The sequence below is a fragment of the Diadema setosum genome, chromosome 2 (genome assembly GCF_964275005.1).
Source record: "Diadema setosum chromosome 2, eeDiaSeto1, whole genome shotgun sequence".
NCBI lineage: Eukaryota > Metazoa > Echinodermata > Echinoidea > Diadematoida > Diadematidae > Diadema > Diadema setosum.
The window spans coordinates 44027374-44043953 of NC_092686.1; the positions used below are offsets into that span (position 1 = coordinate 44027374).

At 37.5% G+C, this 16580-nt stretch overlaps 1 protein-coding gene across 1 annotated transcript in view; it reads left to right on the plus strand.

The window, feature by feature from the left end:
- The first annotated feature begins 8540 nt into the window (after window positions 1–8540).
- LOC140246013 (dual serine/threonine and tyrosine protein kinase-like) overlaps window positions 8541–16580 on the plus strand; it is a 46125-nt gene continuing 38085 nt past the window's right edge. Inside the window, exons 1-2 of the mRNA XM_072325462.1 lie at window positions 8541–8703; window positions 15289–16497. Coding sequence (XP_072181563.1) covers window positions 8541–8703; window positions 15289–16497 — 1372 coding nt within the window. The remainder of the gene's footprint in view (window positions 8704–15288; window positions 16498–16580) is intronic.

Consider the following 16580-nt stretch of genomic DNA (forward strand, 5'->3'; position numbering starts at 1 on the left):
CCTCAGTCTTTTTAAACATCTCTCCCATCTTTCTTCTCTTTCTATTCTTCTGTCACACTCTATACTCCTCTTCTCTCCCAGCTCAGAAAACTTCTCCTCTTTTTATTAATGTTTGTATTAGAATGATTCTGTGTTCTTGAGGATAATATTGATCTATCGAGAAGTTGATAATGTCATCACAACATTTCAAGCTTATTTTACAGTTATTATAGTAACAGCGCATAAATAGTATAAATACCGAAAAAAGCACTGTTCCTCTGATGGCGATGCTATCAGAACGGTAATACTAATTTTGCTTCTAGTAAGTAGCTGTAGTAGTAGTAGTAGTAGTAGTAGTAGTAGTAGTAGTAGTTGTAGATAGTAGTAGTAGTAGTAGTAGTATTAGCTGGTAGAATCCTCAGATAAGGGTTTAGTCCTTTAATCATGCAGTGGCTGATTTCATCCCCGAAAATGTTCCTTTTTAATGTATCTCTAACAAAGTTCTTTGACTCAAAGAAAGTAAAAGAAGCTGAATTATGTCTTCGTGTATACAGTGACGGATTGAGGTATCGTATCGAATGGTCGATTTGAATAGGTATCGTATTTATGTGAGTCATAGGTGTTAGAAGCTTACTTTCTAAAGCTGAGGTTACCTCTCTGGAAAATAAAGGGAAGAGGGAAAAAGAGAGAGAGAGAGAGAGGGGGGGGGGCAAATTCATGATATAACTGTCAAACTCTACTGTCAGAGGAAAACAAAATTATTTGTAAAAGACAAAGGTAATCGCAATATCAATATCAATATTGTTTCATATTAAGCTGTGATGGGATGGTCTTATACCAGTATCATCATTTTTTCTTCTACCAACCGGCCACTCATTGTGTTTTCTGTCATGGATTGTTGTATAGTCCTGCTAGCTCCGCAGAAATACACCAAAAAAAAAAAAAAAAAATGCACTGATGCAGTGGCAATGTAATTCACACAAGAATCTCGAGTGTGTTCTATCTAAGCCGTCTAGCTCTTTCGAGACAAATCCACCTCTTACTTTCTAATCTGTTTTCATTGTGAAGGATTATCAGTCAACAAACCACACGTATCATTGTGACATTTCAGATATCTATTATCTCCTCTAACATTTAGCGTCGCTTCAGGATTCGTGGCGGAACTACATACGAATATCGATTTCAACTGAGTGTCAATTTTGTCAAGTCTAACTGTAAAAGCCTCCAAGGACGGCAAAACCGTTGCAAAACGAAAACCTGGACAGAGAATCGGAAAAAGTGTATTTATCAGAAGACAGGAAATGAATACTAGTAGATGATGAGGGCTAGAAAAAACAGGGAGAAATAGAAACCATGATCTTGGAAATGGGAGATGGGGAACGGAAAATGCTGTCGTTACATAAAGTATTCATGTACTCTGTTGCGAGTGTTCGCGCCAAATATCCAGCTCGACATCTAAACATTGAGATGAGATAAAAAAAAAGAAAAACACAGATTCTGCTGAAGTTTGTTTTTGTTTTTCCTCCAACTGCGTTCTTCATTTCAACATCATTTATTGTTTTAGGTTTTTATTTTATAGATTTTTTTTTTTTTTTTTTTGGGGGGGGGGGACAGGGAGGTCTTTCACCTGACTTACTTTCTTTCTTTGTTTACTCAGGTAATTCAGACTAAAATGAACATCAGATTTAAAATACGATGGTCAAAACCTCGATTCATCATCATAGGTACCTGCCATTTAAACATGTTTTCTTGTTTATTTTTTGTCGTTCATATCTCTGTGAAAGAAATTAATTCATTTCCAAGATATTTGATTGCGAGAACAATAATTAGGTCATCTCTAACTCGTACTATATATGAAACGAAAAAAAAAAATGCCATTAATATCACTCGAATTCCGTCTGTCATATCAAAATACACTTTATGTGTACACTTCATATTTTCTATTGGTCTAATACAGACACTGCTTGAATTATATACCCCGCTGACATCGACATCTTCCTACACTAAAGCTTGAAAGTGAATTCCTAAAAATGATATAAAATCATATACCGATGTCAACAAAAAGAACATCAAAATGTGCTCATTCAAAAACGGCATGCAATGGAGATACAATTTCTTCTGGAATGAAAGTCATGAAAACGTCCTCCTTTTTTTTTCTTATTTCCTGCTCACCATCATTTGCATTCATCATCACAATGCAGAGCAAAATCTAATTTGAGACCCTGACAGACTTGTCATGGAAAACGATATCCTAGAATATTGCATTAGCATATTATGTTGGGATCAAATAAATATATTTGCAGAGAAGACAATCTAAGCAGGCCCCCCAAAATACAGAGGAATCCGAAAGATCAAAAGATAAATCATAACCTCTAGTAATCTACATGTATTTTGACGGGCGGACTTTTGACATAATTGTGCCTCGTTCGACTGGACTTTTAATCCATCTTGATGGGTTATGAATAATTTTACAACTCGATGTGTACTGGTGAATACACACGGAGAAATCAATTTGCTCCGAGCCTGCAATATCAAATAACGTCGAATCTTCATTAGATTATAATCACGAAACAGACGAGAATTCTCAACAGGTTCTCTTTCAAAGGCATCTCTTTTCTTCGTTAGATTTTTGTCTTGAAGCCTGCCAAATAAACGCCATCTTCTGTTTCATTCGTTGCACGCGACTGCAAGACTCCACCATTACCTTCACGAGTGCAAGTAATGACTTGTGCAATGTGTACAATGTCTGAGCGTTGAGGGCGACGTAGTTTGGGACACTAGTTCTGGTTTAACTCAAATACAGTACTGGTTTTGCCGTTTTGTGTGGAAAGATTACAGAGGACACTCATTTACCCACACGAATAATCTCTTAAAGGACGGTATAGTTTTGGTTGAGATGGGGATTTAGGTTCCCAACTTTTCTGTGAGATAATGAGAATCATCTTATGAAACATGAATGAGGATACATTTCAAGGAGGAATTAAAAGTTGTTTTTTCTTTATTTTGATGAAAATACTCTTGGTTTTGAAATGGCAGAGATATCCAAAAACAAGGAGGTACTAATAAAAGATGGGACCCGCCTTATATTAGGACCACATTGTTTTACTTTGTTTTTTGGTATCTCAACCATTTCAAAACTGAGTTTTCATCGTATAACCTTGATTTTTTCTTAGAATAGTATGCTCTGCAATAATTTCATTTAAAGGTACTAGCCCACATTTGCAAACCCACGAAAATCAAAACTGCATAAAACAGGTCCAATATGACTTCAAATACAAGTTATAACAGTAACATACCTCACCTGTCGCTCTTTGTCTATACCATTCGATAGAAGAGAGAAAATCATCGTTTTAAAATCAATTTTCAAACCGGGTCAACCCGACCCATGTACGAGCGCGGGCTATAGCTACGTAGGGAGCCTACATTGTACATGTAACACGTTACGTGGACCGGAGCTATACAGCGAGCGTTACGCATGCATACGGATTACGGTGCATTTTCATTAAGTTAAAATCTGAATCCTCCATCTCAACCAAAACTATACCATCCCTTTTTAGACAGGCGGCTTAAAAGGCAGCGAGCCGTGATGCAGTGTTACCCCTTTTGGTACAATAGGGGTAAAAATCACTTTTTCCCAATCTATATACATATATATATGCAGCGTTTACAGACAAAAATACAACAATAATAAAGCAATAATAATTGTGTTCGCATAAAGATATCAATGCGTAATCCTTTCCGTGGAAAAAACAATAAAAAAGAAATAAAATACTGTTTCAAAAGATCATACTCATATTCCACACACACACACACACACACACACAAACACACACACACACACAAACACACGACACGCACGCACACAAACGCACATGCACTTTTTTCAATAATCTTTATTTATTCAAATCAAAATGTAATGTTATCAGCTGATGCTGCTGTACAAACAGAAAAATCACACATTTTTGACGCACGTAACAAGTGTTCTGCCCTGGAGGTAATATACTACATTTCTTGCATAAAGAACAATTTCTTAAAAATTGACAATATATATAAACATACACGCGCTACCACACAAACGCACACACATGCACAAATCCCCAGTGATATTAGACAATTTATTATTTAGTTTCAGCTCATAAACGAGGGAGGACTTCCATTTACCACTTCGCCTTCTTTTTAGCTTTGTGCTGAACAGATGACTATATAATTATACGAGGAATGGATAACGAAAATAAAAAGAGACCCAAAAGAAAAATGACAAGCGGAATTACAGCAAAAGAAGAGGAACAAGGAAACGACAATGAGGAAAGCAAAAGAGATATTACTCTATTACTTTGATGGCGCTATCTCACTGAAATACGCAAAACAATAATAAAAAACCCCAGCAAAATTATCAGCCGGACAAACACGGGAGAGGTTACGTTACCACGTAAACGTAGTTGTTGACTGTCATTGATTTCTCTCCCCACCCCATCTCCCTCTGTCCCTCATTCCCTCCCCCCCCCCCCTCCTCTTCTGGAGTCGATTGACGTCAAGGGCACCACGTTATCCGCATCAGGTGCTATACAGAGGATTAGGTGATAATTGAGGTTGATCAGCGGGGCCGAGAAGGGGCGTGTGATGATTGGACACTCATAGAGGCAGAACGAAATGACGATCAACTGGGAGTAACGATGCTGGAGATGATGATGATGATGATGATGATGATGATGATGATGATGATGATGATGATGATGATGATGATGATGAACGACGACGACAATAATAATCGTAATGTCTTGGTGGTATAGTAATCGTAATGATGGTAATATTCATGTAGTATATTGCGTGTATGAGGCGATGGTAGTGGTGTAAGTAGTACTCAGAACATGCATGCAGCACGGCCGGTGCCACGTTTTTAAAAGTGAGGGTGGGGCAGTTTATCATTTCTGGTGCCACTTCCGGGTTTCATCAGCTGACAAGCAAAAAACAAAACAAAACAAAACAAACCCTCAGGTACAACTTGCAATCTTCCAATCGACATCGACAAACAGCAAAGCAAACAAAAAAACAAACAAACAAAAAAGCTTAACCACATATTCTTTTTCTTTTTCTCTTGTCTGTCCCACTTCCGGGGTAAAAAAAAAAAAAAAGTGGGGGCCCGAGCCCCCCGCCTCCCGGTTGCGCCAGCCCTGTGCAGTATACATTGTCGCAGTCATTGTTCCCACAGTTGCTGCCACACTAATGAAAAGAATCATCACAGTTTTGTCGTCACCACCGTTTGATACACCACCTGTGACATTTAAGGCAAAAAGGCAAGTGTTATAGCGCTTGTCAACCTGCGATTCACATTTGATTTTGTTTGGGCAATTTGAATGAAGAACATCTATAGTCTCTGACATTGTGTATTACGCCTGAAACACATGGTGCAACAAATACAATTTCTATATAAAACGAATAACGTCAATGGTGGTTATAATAGTATTATGGTGATGATGCTGGTGCTGACGCGCTGATGATAATGACAACGGGAATAATGATTTCAAAATGATGGTTTTATGAAGATGAATTATGATGATGACGATGATGATGATAATAATAATAATAACAACAACAATACAGCTGATTTAAAAACTCTCCTTTATCGACGTAGACAAAAAAAGATTATTCAGTTTCTGAGTAATAGCCAGGATAATATTACAGACCTATCAACAACAACAACAACAACAAAACAAAAAACAAAAAGAAATCGTGGGCCTACACACTTGGGTGGCATTTGTACGTAAATCATGTAAGGCCATGATTATTTATCTTGGCTATTACTAAGACATTGAATCATCGGTATCATTTACGTCGATGAAGGGCAATATGTCAATCAGTTGCAATAAAAACGAACCATCTCCACGCAGTAATGATTTATTTGCATTAATTTGCACAATAGCTATAAGAAGAAGCAAAAGAAGTCAAAACTGGTGCAGGTTCAGAGAGGAGCCGGAACTGCTGAACAAAGAACTTGAAATGAACAGTTGCGAATAAAAAGAGATGAACTTGTGAGAGCTGTACCCAGGGGCAGCTCTTCGAATGCAAACAGTGAAGATTCAAGCTATTTGAGGGAGACGTTAACCGAAGCAATGTGAGTGTGACTCTAGACACTTCAATCTCCCCTTTTTTCAATTCAATTCAATTCAAACTTTATTTCATTTTTCGAAAAGAACATAAACATTTCACTTTCATTGGTAACAGAGAATAAGAGAATAATGTTCAGAGAATAAGGTTACATAATCAAAACAAAGTAAAATTGAAAAGAGAACATAATTGTGGAACCTTGGGGTAACAAATAATGTTGTAATGAAAATTGACTGAAGTGATATAGACGATATAACATTACACAAAATATCGAACTTTTTAGTAAAGTTCAGTTTTGGTTGAGATGGGGCTTCCGGTTTTCTACTCTTTTGTGAGATAATGAGAAACCTCTCTTGAAATATGAAAGAGCATACAATTCTAGGAGGAATCAAAAGTCTATGATCTGATAAACTTTGTTTATGAAAAGGCTGAGATGTTCAGGAATAAAGAGTCTTAATAAAAAGTGGGACTCACATTTCATTAGGACCATTTTGTTTTACTTGTTTTTGGACATCTCAGCCATTTTAAAATAGATTTTCATCAAATAAACTTTGAATACATCAAATAAACTTTGAATACCTCCTAGAACTGTACGCTCATTACATCCCCATAAGTGTTTTCTAATAATTATCCACCGCAAAAAAAAATTTCGAATCTGAATCCCCCCATCTCAACTAATAATATTAATGACAATCCCTCTAAACTACGTGGAAGCTGGTGAAATGAGAGAGGTGGGGGGGGGGGGGAGGAGAAGGGGTGCAAACTGTAGTCACTGACAACAGACAGAGGCTATAGATCCCACGAGGATAAACACGTTGACATGATTCTATAGGGACCATCTCGTGCACAACTGTTCACGAATCATTCTCAGCATACGCATTTCGTATCTTTTTTTAAATGCTACCAATGAGTTCTCCAGATAAAAAAAATGGTTTGTTACATTAGGCAAATCACAAAGTATCTTTACGCAGCTGCCAAAAGCACATTAGGTTTTTGTCGATGTTTTATCATAACTTTTAAATATAAAAAATGCGATTTTATTACATAAAACGTATGACATTAAATGATATGGCTGTAATGAGCCTCATCGAGAGTAATTGCGATTGTTTTGACAATAAAGATAATCATAATAATACATTATTATTTTGATAGGAATAATCATGATGATGATGGCAGTAATAAAGATGAAAATAATCATAATAATGATGATGGCAATAATAATAATAATGATAATAATAATATTAATAATAATAATGATAATAATAACAACAATAACGATATCAATGATAAAAATCCAGAAACGTATCAATGTTAATGATACACTATGGTACTATTTCCATTTCAAGGCCCCATCTATAGCTTTTTATTTGAATATCCCAGTATAAACAGTTCCATCTCGATTTAAATAAAGTGACACAGAGAGAAGACGGTGGAAGACCATGTTTTGCATTTGTATCCAGGGCACAATGCCTTATATACTCCATAATTACGTCAACGAGAAACTGCACTGCACACCATTAGCATATTTTTTTTATCTATTTATTTTTTTATGCTTTGCAGAAAACTGAACATATGAAAATGTATGTATGTTATTGATAGTTTAAGATCAAGTCGATAATAAGTAATGAGCTGCTCGCTATATGGTTCATTTTTGCTATCTTTGAAGAAAGAAAATTTCGGTAAAGATAATTCAAGCATGCTAAGAGACTCGAACGGGAGAGAAGACGTATTGTTCACACACTAATTATCATGGCATATGGATTTCCAAGGTAAGAAGACGCCGATGTGATTAAACGGAAGGAAAATAATAACCTCTCAATGTTTGAACGGATCCTTGGTTGTATAGGCCTATATAAATAGATAAATAAAAAAATGCGGGAAAAAAAAAATCTTCTCGAAGTAGGCCCCTATTACTTCTTTTATCATGTGAACGCGATTTTATACTGAAATTTCATTTTTCCCCCCTTCCTTTGATCACCGGTCCTCATTTACATCTCTTTTATTCGTTTAATGCAAAACACTTTATAGGCCTGCCCTTTACAAGTAGAAAGTTAAGACCCACATTTTAAAAGATTTGTTTTCCACTGAGTTCTGATTGTTGACCAGTCTTGTATAATGATAATGATAATAATAGCGGCTACTTGTATAGCGCACATGTTCATCACGCTATAGGGCCCCCTACATATTATGCATACTTATGGTTTTGTTATGATACAATGTATTACAGAACACATTGTACCTACATAAAATAAGGGAAGGTGGGAAGACCCTTTATGATTTTATCTTCCCACCTCCCTGACAAAAACTGGACATGATCGTCCGGGTATGGTGTTTTCGACGGTAGAGGGCAACATGCTATGAATTACATTTTGCGCAGAGCACAACAAGTGATTGGGATTGATCGATCAATAATGAAATGCGATCTTCATTATCGATACACCACTTCTGTTGTAAACATGTCTTCCAGGCGGGGAGGGAGTTCAAGTTCCAGGCCCCGGGGCCGGGATTTGGCCCACGAAGTGAAACATTTTGGAAGCCTCACCAAGCACCTGAAGAAGATTATATTTGATTCAGACAATTGCTTGTCGGAACTTAAAACTTCAGGACATTTTGAAGAAGGTAAAACCCACAGCTCTCTGACTCTGCTGTCAACTGATTGTGTGCGTGAATGAGGTCGCCTGTGTGATTCCATACCGTTCTCATACTGCGTAGGCTATACATTACCAATTGTCCGGGTCCTTGTGCATATGTTGTGTGTAGCAGGCAGCATTTAACAGCCCGGCCCTAGCTAAACTACTTACGTAATTACGTTAAGTACCCCTTTTGGTTGTTCTCGGGAACATAGAACAAATGCCTGGTTGAACGACAAGAAATATAGGCAATAGTTTTATAGTACTGCATAAACTGGCCGACAAGTTGGCAGTTTGTTCACAACTCATCTGCTCATCGAATGCTCATGAACAGTTGAGTCAGTGCATTGGCGGTGGGCTAGGTATAGTTTGTAGTAATGAATGGAATGAAATGCCTGAAAACATTCAATTATAATTGTTACATCTGGATCTGGGAGTGAGTGGATATCAACTGTGAATCTGAGAAGAATAAAAGATAGGGATATGTTTATGATCTAGACCTCATGCTGAAGCTTTTCAGCTCTGTCAGCCCAGCACAGCATCAAGTCTGAGCTCAAGCGTATCGATCGTATTAAAGCATATCGATCGTCACTGATGTGAGCAGCTCACATGAAAATGTACAACCTTGGAATTGATGCTACATTACAACTATTCGTACATTTACACCAATTTCTTGTTGGAGTCCTATACCTGTGCTCCAATCATCTAGATATTTATAGCAGTGTAACTTGCACTTACTACTAGGTCCTAGACAAACTTCTGTCATATGACATCATACCAAATTTGTGAGGATTTGATGAATGATATTGACTTCAACTTTTGAAAATGCAATAAACTACTGGCAAAATCCGGCTCAGAATTGCATGCCAAAATCGGTGCACCATGCTTAATTTTATTGTGTCCTATTGGAGTTGTGGAAGATAGGGTATGCTTTGTCCAAAGGTAGGAAGGGCGCAATTCGAGACCCTAGGGTAACATCCCCAGTATTCGGTCACTTAAGCTTTTTTGCAATATTTTTCAAACTAAATTAATACATACATACATCATATCTACAGCTATGTATGTGAAATATATCAAATTTCTTTAATCTCAACTTTCAGTTTCATTTTATTAAATATCTCACAGAATTGCACAAAATCCCGAAATATTTCACCTTGAAAATTCCCCAGTATACGGTCACCGGCACCAGTATTCGGTCATGCGATGTGCGCGTTCAAAGTCAATGCGTGTTCAAGGCAGCTGAAAAATGTGCGCGTGCGCTACCTTGTTGGCGCAAAATTGCATCAGGGACGTTGCGGCGACCGTTAGTGACCGAATACTGGGGCCTCGGCACTTGCATTCAACCCTTGTACATTGGGACGCTGTATCGGCACGTACGGACATTTTGTTTTTCTTTTGCGTTTTTGAGGTTACTATTACACTCCAAGCTTGCGATAAGCGAAAAATCCCGCGAGAGAACGACGTATTTCTCGATTTTTAACACTTTTTCAGTGACCCATACTCTTAAAACTGGGCCTTATCCGCGCACGCTTTTGGAAAGTAGCGCCGATTCCGCACTTTTGACGGTAAAATTTGGGATTTTGGATGGATTTTTGGAGGGGGCTAAGGGAGTTTCCTGTTGTGAATGAGTGTGCAAGTATGTGAATTAATGTGATTTGCGTGTGTTGTGACAGTTGAACTGACTAGGTGGTGACTAGTGATAAGTGACCGAATACCGGGGGCTGACCGAATACTGGTGCCCTTACCCTACTTTTATTAGACCAGTTCTATCAGTCAATACAAAGTCGTATCATATGTTTCTGTCAGTTTCTCTAGACCCTATGCTGTCATTAGACATTGTGCTGACAGTCCCAACTTTGACATTCAGTACTTATTGAAATTACAGGTCTAGGCATAAATGATGCTGGATGCACACAAAATAGCATGATCTGTTATTAGGTTTTAGATGTCTACCAGTTCGCTCTACTCATCATCATTCATAGGAGTTGCGTATTTGCTTTTGCCTTGCATACATCGTGCATGCTCTACTGAAACTAGCCAGTCACTTTGTAAAAATGTCAGGGTATGGTGGCTTCTCTTTAGATATGCTCCTGAACGATGGAACAACTGCAGAGCACGCTCTAAGCATTTTGGCACTACAAGTTTGCTGTTTTTCATTCATTACTTTCTCTCTTCTCTCATCCTCCCTTTCCCTCCCCCACTGGTACATTGAAATTGTTTAATCATATTTTTCATACTGCATGCTTGTACAAGTACAGTATCGAGCCTTGCACTTGGAACTGAGGATTCAAAGGGTGACTGCTGTGGGTTTGCCACAACAGGGGTTGACCAACATCGGCCAGCAGGGTGAAATGGGCCTTGTAAACCCAACTCACACATCAGATGCCACTCCCATGTTCAAGTTTATCTTTGTTTGATGAATAGTGTATTTAAAATCAGACAGATGTTTGAAGTATCAAAGAATTAAAGAAGACTGATTGTGATACATGTATGAAAATTAAGGAATTTTAAGGATCCATGTCTTTACAAAATGAGTCTTTCATACTGGATGCCACCACACACAATTTTCCACTTTTTTTTTTGATAAAATGATAGTCATTGAAATCTAGTGTCCAATTGATGATTAAAGGGGATGGCTAGTAACTGATCAGTAGGAATCTGTGGGAATGCTGGGGGATGATTGTTCCAATCCTTGTAGGATTCATTTGAGAGTACATTATATATCTATTGTTTTGTGAAAATTATTTGCTTCAGAATGGTCTCATATTCAAGTAATGTGCAGTTTAATCGCCCGTCACTGTACAGGCATGCTAACCTGGAAACATTAAACTGCACGTTACATGAATATGAGACCATTCTGAAGCAAATAATTTTCACACAACAATAGATACATAATGTACTCTTAAATGAATCCCACAAGGATTGGAACAATCATCCCCCAGCACTCCCACTGATTCCCACTGATCAGTTACTAGCCATCCCCTTTAAGCAGTACTTAATACTGACCTAGTACTGATTTAACTTCAAAATACACAGTTTGTGTTGTGTAGTTAAAATGGAACAAAAATAAGACAATAACAGCAGCACCCAAAGTAATTTCGTTCAGTGATTCTATGCAACATGCCCAGAATTTATAGCATGTGAAACTTTGACATTCCATTTTTTTTTTTTTTTTTTTTTTTTGGGGGGGGGGGGTGGGGGGTTTCCTGGTGAGAAAGTGAAGTTGTTACCACTCTGATTTTATGCCTTTCCTCTATTTAGAATTAAAAGTAAACTTGAATATTGGAGAGTCATTACCTTTCTCTATACCTGCACAGCAGCCTGGATTATAACTCGGGGAACCCCATTCAACAGGCCTGCTTAAAATATCTGGATACATTGTAGGGAAACCTCCAAATGTACAAATGTATAGGAGTTGAAAGGACATATAAATGTAGGCAATATATTGTCTACAGGTGTATGTAGACTACAATGTAGATTAGTATTTTCACCATGGAGGTAAACATAATTATTGACATCATGAAATTTAAGTTTCGCCATATATATGAATGACTTGAAGAGGGCATTTTTTTTATTTTTTTAACTGAAACTTCCAGTATCTCTTCGTAAGAGACAATCGTCATTTTGTCTAATGATAATGAGTCTACAATGTACATTGTCTCTAATGCTTTTAGCCACTAGAGGTAGTTTACACTCTGGAATACTTTATCAGATTTTATTTTGAGTTTTATTTCATTGTAATCCAAATTATGTGTAGTGACCATGCAATGTACAATGCACTTTAAAGGTATAATGCAGGGATCAAATATACATGTGGCTGGTGACTTAATCCATGGATTTTAATCCATTCCAGGCTTATTTTCAATATTAGAAGGATCACAAATTCTTTAGGGGATTTAAAATGGTTAACATAGTATTCATTCTCTTGATAAATAATATTTGCGATAATTGCAACTTAATTTCTATTTTCAGAGAGAAATCATGTGGCTACATGCAAAATAAGTCAGGAAAAATTAATGGAATACAAAAACAATGTGTTCGATCTTTGTATTGAGAGGAAAATTAGGACACAAAATAAAGTCATTTAATCATCTTGAAGTGTTGAAAAAAATTAAGAAATGGGGAAGGGCACAAGAACTATGTACAGTATTTGAATTACCCAAAGGACTTCCGATAGACTATAAGCCAGTGTGCAGTTCCACTTCGTGGATGAGCAGAAAAAAGGCCATTTGTACCAACAGACATGTTGGTTTTTAAATTCACTGAAATTTTAAGCATCTGTGATATAATAATTATGCATGAAGTATGTAATCCTTATAAATGCTGCTTGCTAGCACATTCAGCTGACAGCAAAAGTTGTATTTGGCAATATTAATAGAAAGTGGTTGTTAATACATTCATTGCAAAATAATGAAATAGATGCTTTCCCTAGTGTAAATTGATCTACAATGGATCATTCTGGTAATTTGTCTACGCAAGTTCATTCCTTGTTGAACAGGACTGATGAATCCCATGAATTGTTGTGTAAAACTTATCAATGCAGTATATTGCTCTGAAAACGAGTGAGTGCCCCTAACCAACTGAGAAAAAAGAAAGGTTAGTATATTTGAGTATTAAAAATGTTATACCGAGTGCTGAGTTGGGCCCTTTTGGAGATATTCTACCCTTTTTTTCCAGCAAGCCTCTGAATATTCCTACGAAGAAATATTGCTCTTAATACGAGTGAAAATGAGTGAGTGCCCCTAACCAACTGAGAAGAAAGAAAGGTCATTCGTACCAGTGTACCCATGAACTGTACAACTGTAACTCCGAACTGGCTTAAATTAAAAAGACAGTTAGTCTCATTTTGTGGAATTTTGTAAAAGCTTTTCATGTATTCAGTATAAATCTATCATTTCAGAGCAACTTTTGTAAACATGACGAAAATAATCCTGAATATTTTTTTTTTTCCATTCAGTTGAAGTTTGAATATTCATGGGCATGGTATCAAAGATGAAAGTCAAATTATTTCTTCGTAGGAATATTCAGAGGCTTGCTGGAAAAAAAGGGTAGAATATCTCCAAAAGGGCCCAACTCAGTACTCGGTATAACATTTTTAATACTCAAATGTGAAATCATATCAAGTATTAATGTAAAACAGTTCAGTAGTAATTGCTAAAGTATCATTCCCAATGGAGTGCCACTTTCACTACCATTTAAGTTGTATTGTTATTTCATTTGTGTCATTGTGTTTGTGTTCCATGTTTTAGAACCATTCTCAAAGTGTTTTAAGTCAAGTTTCACTTACAACCTTACAACATATTCTCATAGGATATATTTTGCTCTAAGTGTATTGTAGGTACAATAGAAATAATGTTTCCCAAGTACAATTATGGTAGTAGTTAAATTTATGTGCTATTTTATGGGTTATAGATGGAGCATTGCTTGTGATATTGCTGATTACACTGTATGTGGGGAAACTACAACTACAGTATAAGGCATTTGTAGTTGGAAAGACTTTAGAACATGTCTGTGCTTTTGTAGTTGTTATTTTTCAGACTTTGATCTTGAGTGTGGAATAGTGGTAGAGGAAAGTCATGACAGTACCTGGAACCCAGAAACCATAACTGCTGAGGATGATTACGAGAATGAATGTAGTGAAGCATGCCATAGCCATGAACACTGACAGTGTTTGTAAAAGATGAAGCACTGATAATGTAGTCAGTATTCATACTGCACACAGGATGTACAGTGTACCTGCAATGCAGGGTTCTCTTCTGCATGTCAGACACTTAGTCATCATGAAAATTGGATCACTTTAAGCTCAGTATAATCTGATTCGTGCTATGATTCAGGGCAAGGATAGGTAACATGAGAGAAGCTGTAGGAGCAACATGTTGCACTGACTGTAATCTTGAAGCAAGCTGCATGATATTTGATTCCATGATTCATTCTGTAGAAAGTATTGCATCCCCCAAATATAATACGTTTGGGCATGCACACTTCATGTCTAGCTATAACTGAGATTAATTGAGTGCTATAAAACTTTGTACTTTGTGTGCATGCATGAAGGTTTGTTGCATTTCCTGGGATTGGTTTTCATTTCTTATGCCTTGAAGATTAATCCTTTTCTTTTCCTCTTGCTTCCTCTCTCGTTCTGTACTCACTCTGCTTTGTACTCATGAAATTTGTAATCAGTGTTCTGAATGAGTTCAGGCAGATTCTTTCTTATACCATGCATTTACAGCCAATGATTATCTACATGTATTTAAAAACTATAAAGTTACTTTGCATTCAGTATACGATCTGAGATTAATTGAAATTGATATTTCTTTTGGGAATTATTTAGCAATTGATCAGATTAAAATGAAAAGAAAAAGTCAGAATCAGAAAAGCATTGATATCTACAGTTGTAATGTTCTAGTTATAATTCAATGCCTGAATACTAAGAGTAAAAAATCTCAGTAACATGAGGAAAAAGTGCTCTTTACTGATTGATAACATGCTCTGATAAATCAGCATAATTATGGTGTCTCCATCTGAGCAAACTATCTTGTTTTTCATGTTTTTCATTTTTCCTATGTCTTTACTGCAGATGTCATATCAACTCTTGTGTTACCACCAGAAGCAGATGACCTGGTTGGCAAAGTTGTGAAAAACCCACCAGCCCTCATCATCTTTGGTCAGACTTATACCAGTAAGGCCACATTTGTGAATAGAGTATTCCGAGAAGATTTGTTCCAGATCGTAGACGAGTCAGACAACAGCAAAATTTGGCGGGCAGTGCACCTAAAGTATGGCTCACAAAGGACCACCAGACTGACGCTGACCAACAGCTTTGAACTGCTCAATGGTGAACCTAGCTCACCGGTGATGCGAAACTCGTGGACAGGCATCCCTCCCCATGAGATCCAAATTAGGAAAGAGGACATCAAGGATTCATGTCTGCTCAGTGCTACCACCGAAGCCACCCTTAATCACCCCCTTCTCCAATCCAAACTCCAGATTGTTGTCACGCCACATAACTGTCCAGGAGTCACGGTGCCACAGGCGTACAGTCTATGCACACACAACCTTCTTCCTGTGATCGTCTACTGTTTTGACCGTGACCAGCTCTCTGAGGAAGATGTTCAAGGTTTGCATGAACTCCAGGATGTCTCGAAAGGAATCCCTATCTTGTTTGTGGACTGCAGAGATCAGAGTGAACCACCTGTTCAACGACCACACATCCCTGAAGATGATGGCGAGGATGAATTTGATGAGGACTCGGCATATGATACAGATGAGCGGGTGGAGGAGAAACGAGAGCGGGAACATGATCATGGATTCTTTGGGAGATTTCGTCGTAGGAATAGAACACGGCCAGATGACAATGGCCCCAGTGTGATAGCTCAGTTGCGTGCTGCAGAATTTGTCAATCCCACAGAGGAAAATGGGAGAATACGAAGCAAAGTGGATGAATTCACAATCAAGAACCAGGTAGAGGACCTCCAAAATTCAGTAGCTATTGTGCAATTTATTCGCCGCTCCCTGCAGTATTTTCTGATACGGTGTTGCACTGCCATGCATGACCTTCATCTGCACTGTATGAATTTGTTCATCACGACGGCATTCGATATGCAGCGGGATATAATGGTGACACCGCGACGCATTGAATATGCCAGGCAGAGAGAAACTGAGCTCTTTGATTCCCTGAAGGATCTGACAAATCAGAAACAGGAGCAACTTCGACATCTGATTCAAAAGACTGTCGCTGATATGACAGAGAATTTGCTTGAACAGGCAGGAAATTATCAATTCACAGGTAAATTTCATTTTACTTTATCTAGATACAACATATTCTTAATTATATTCCACATGCTAAGAATCTTGCTATAGGATTGGTCA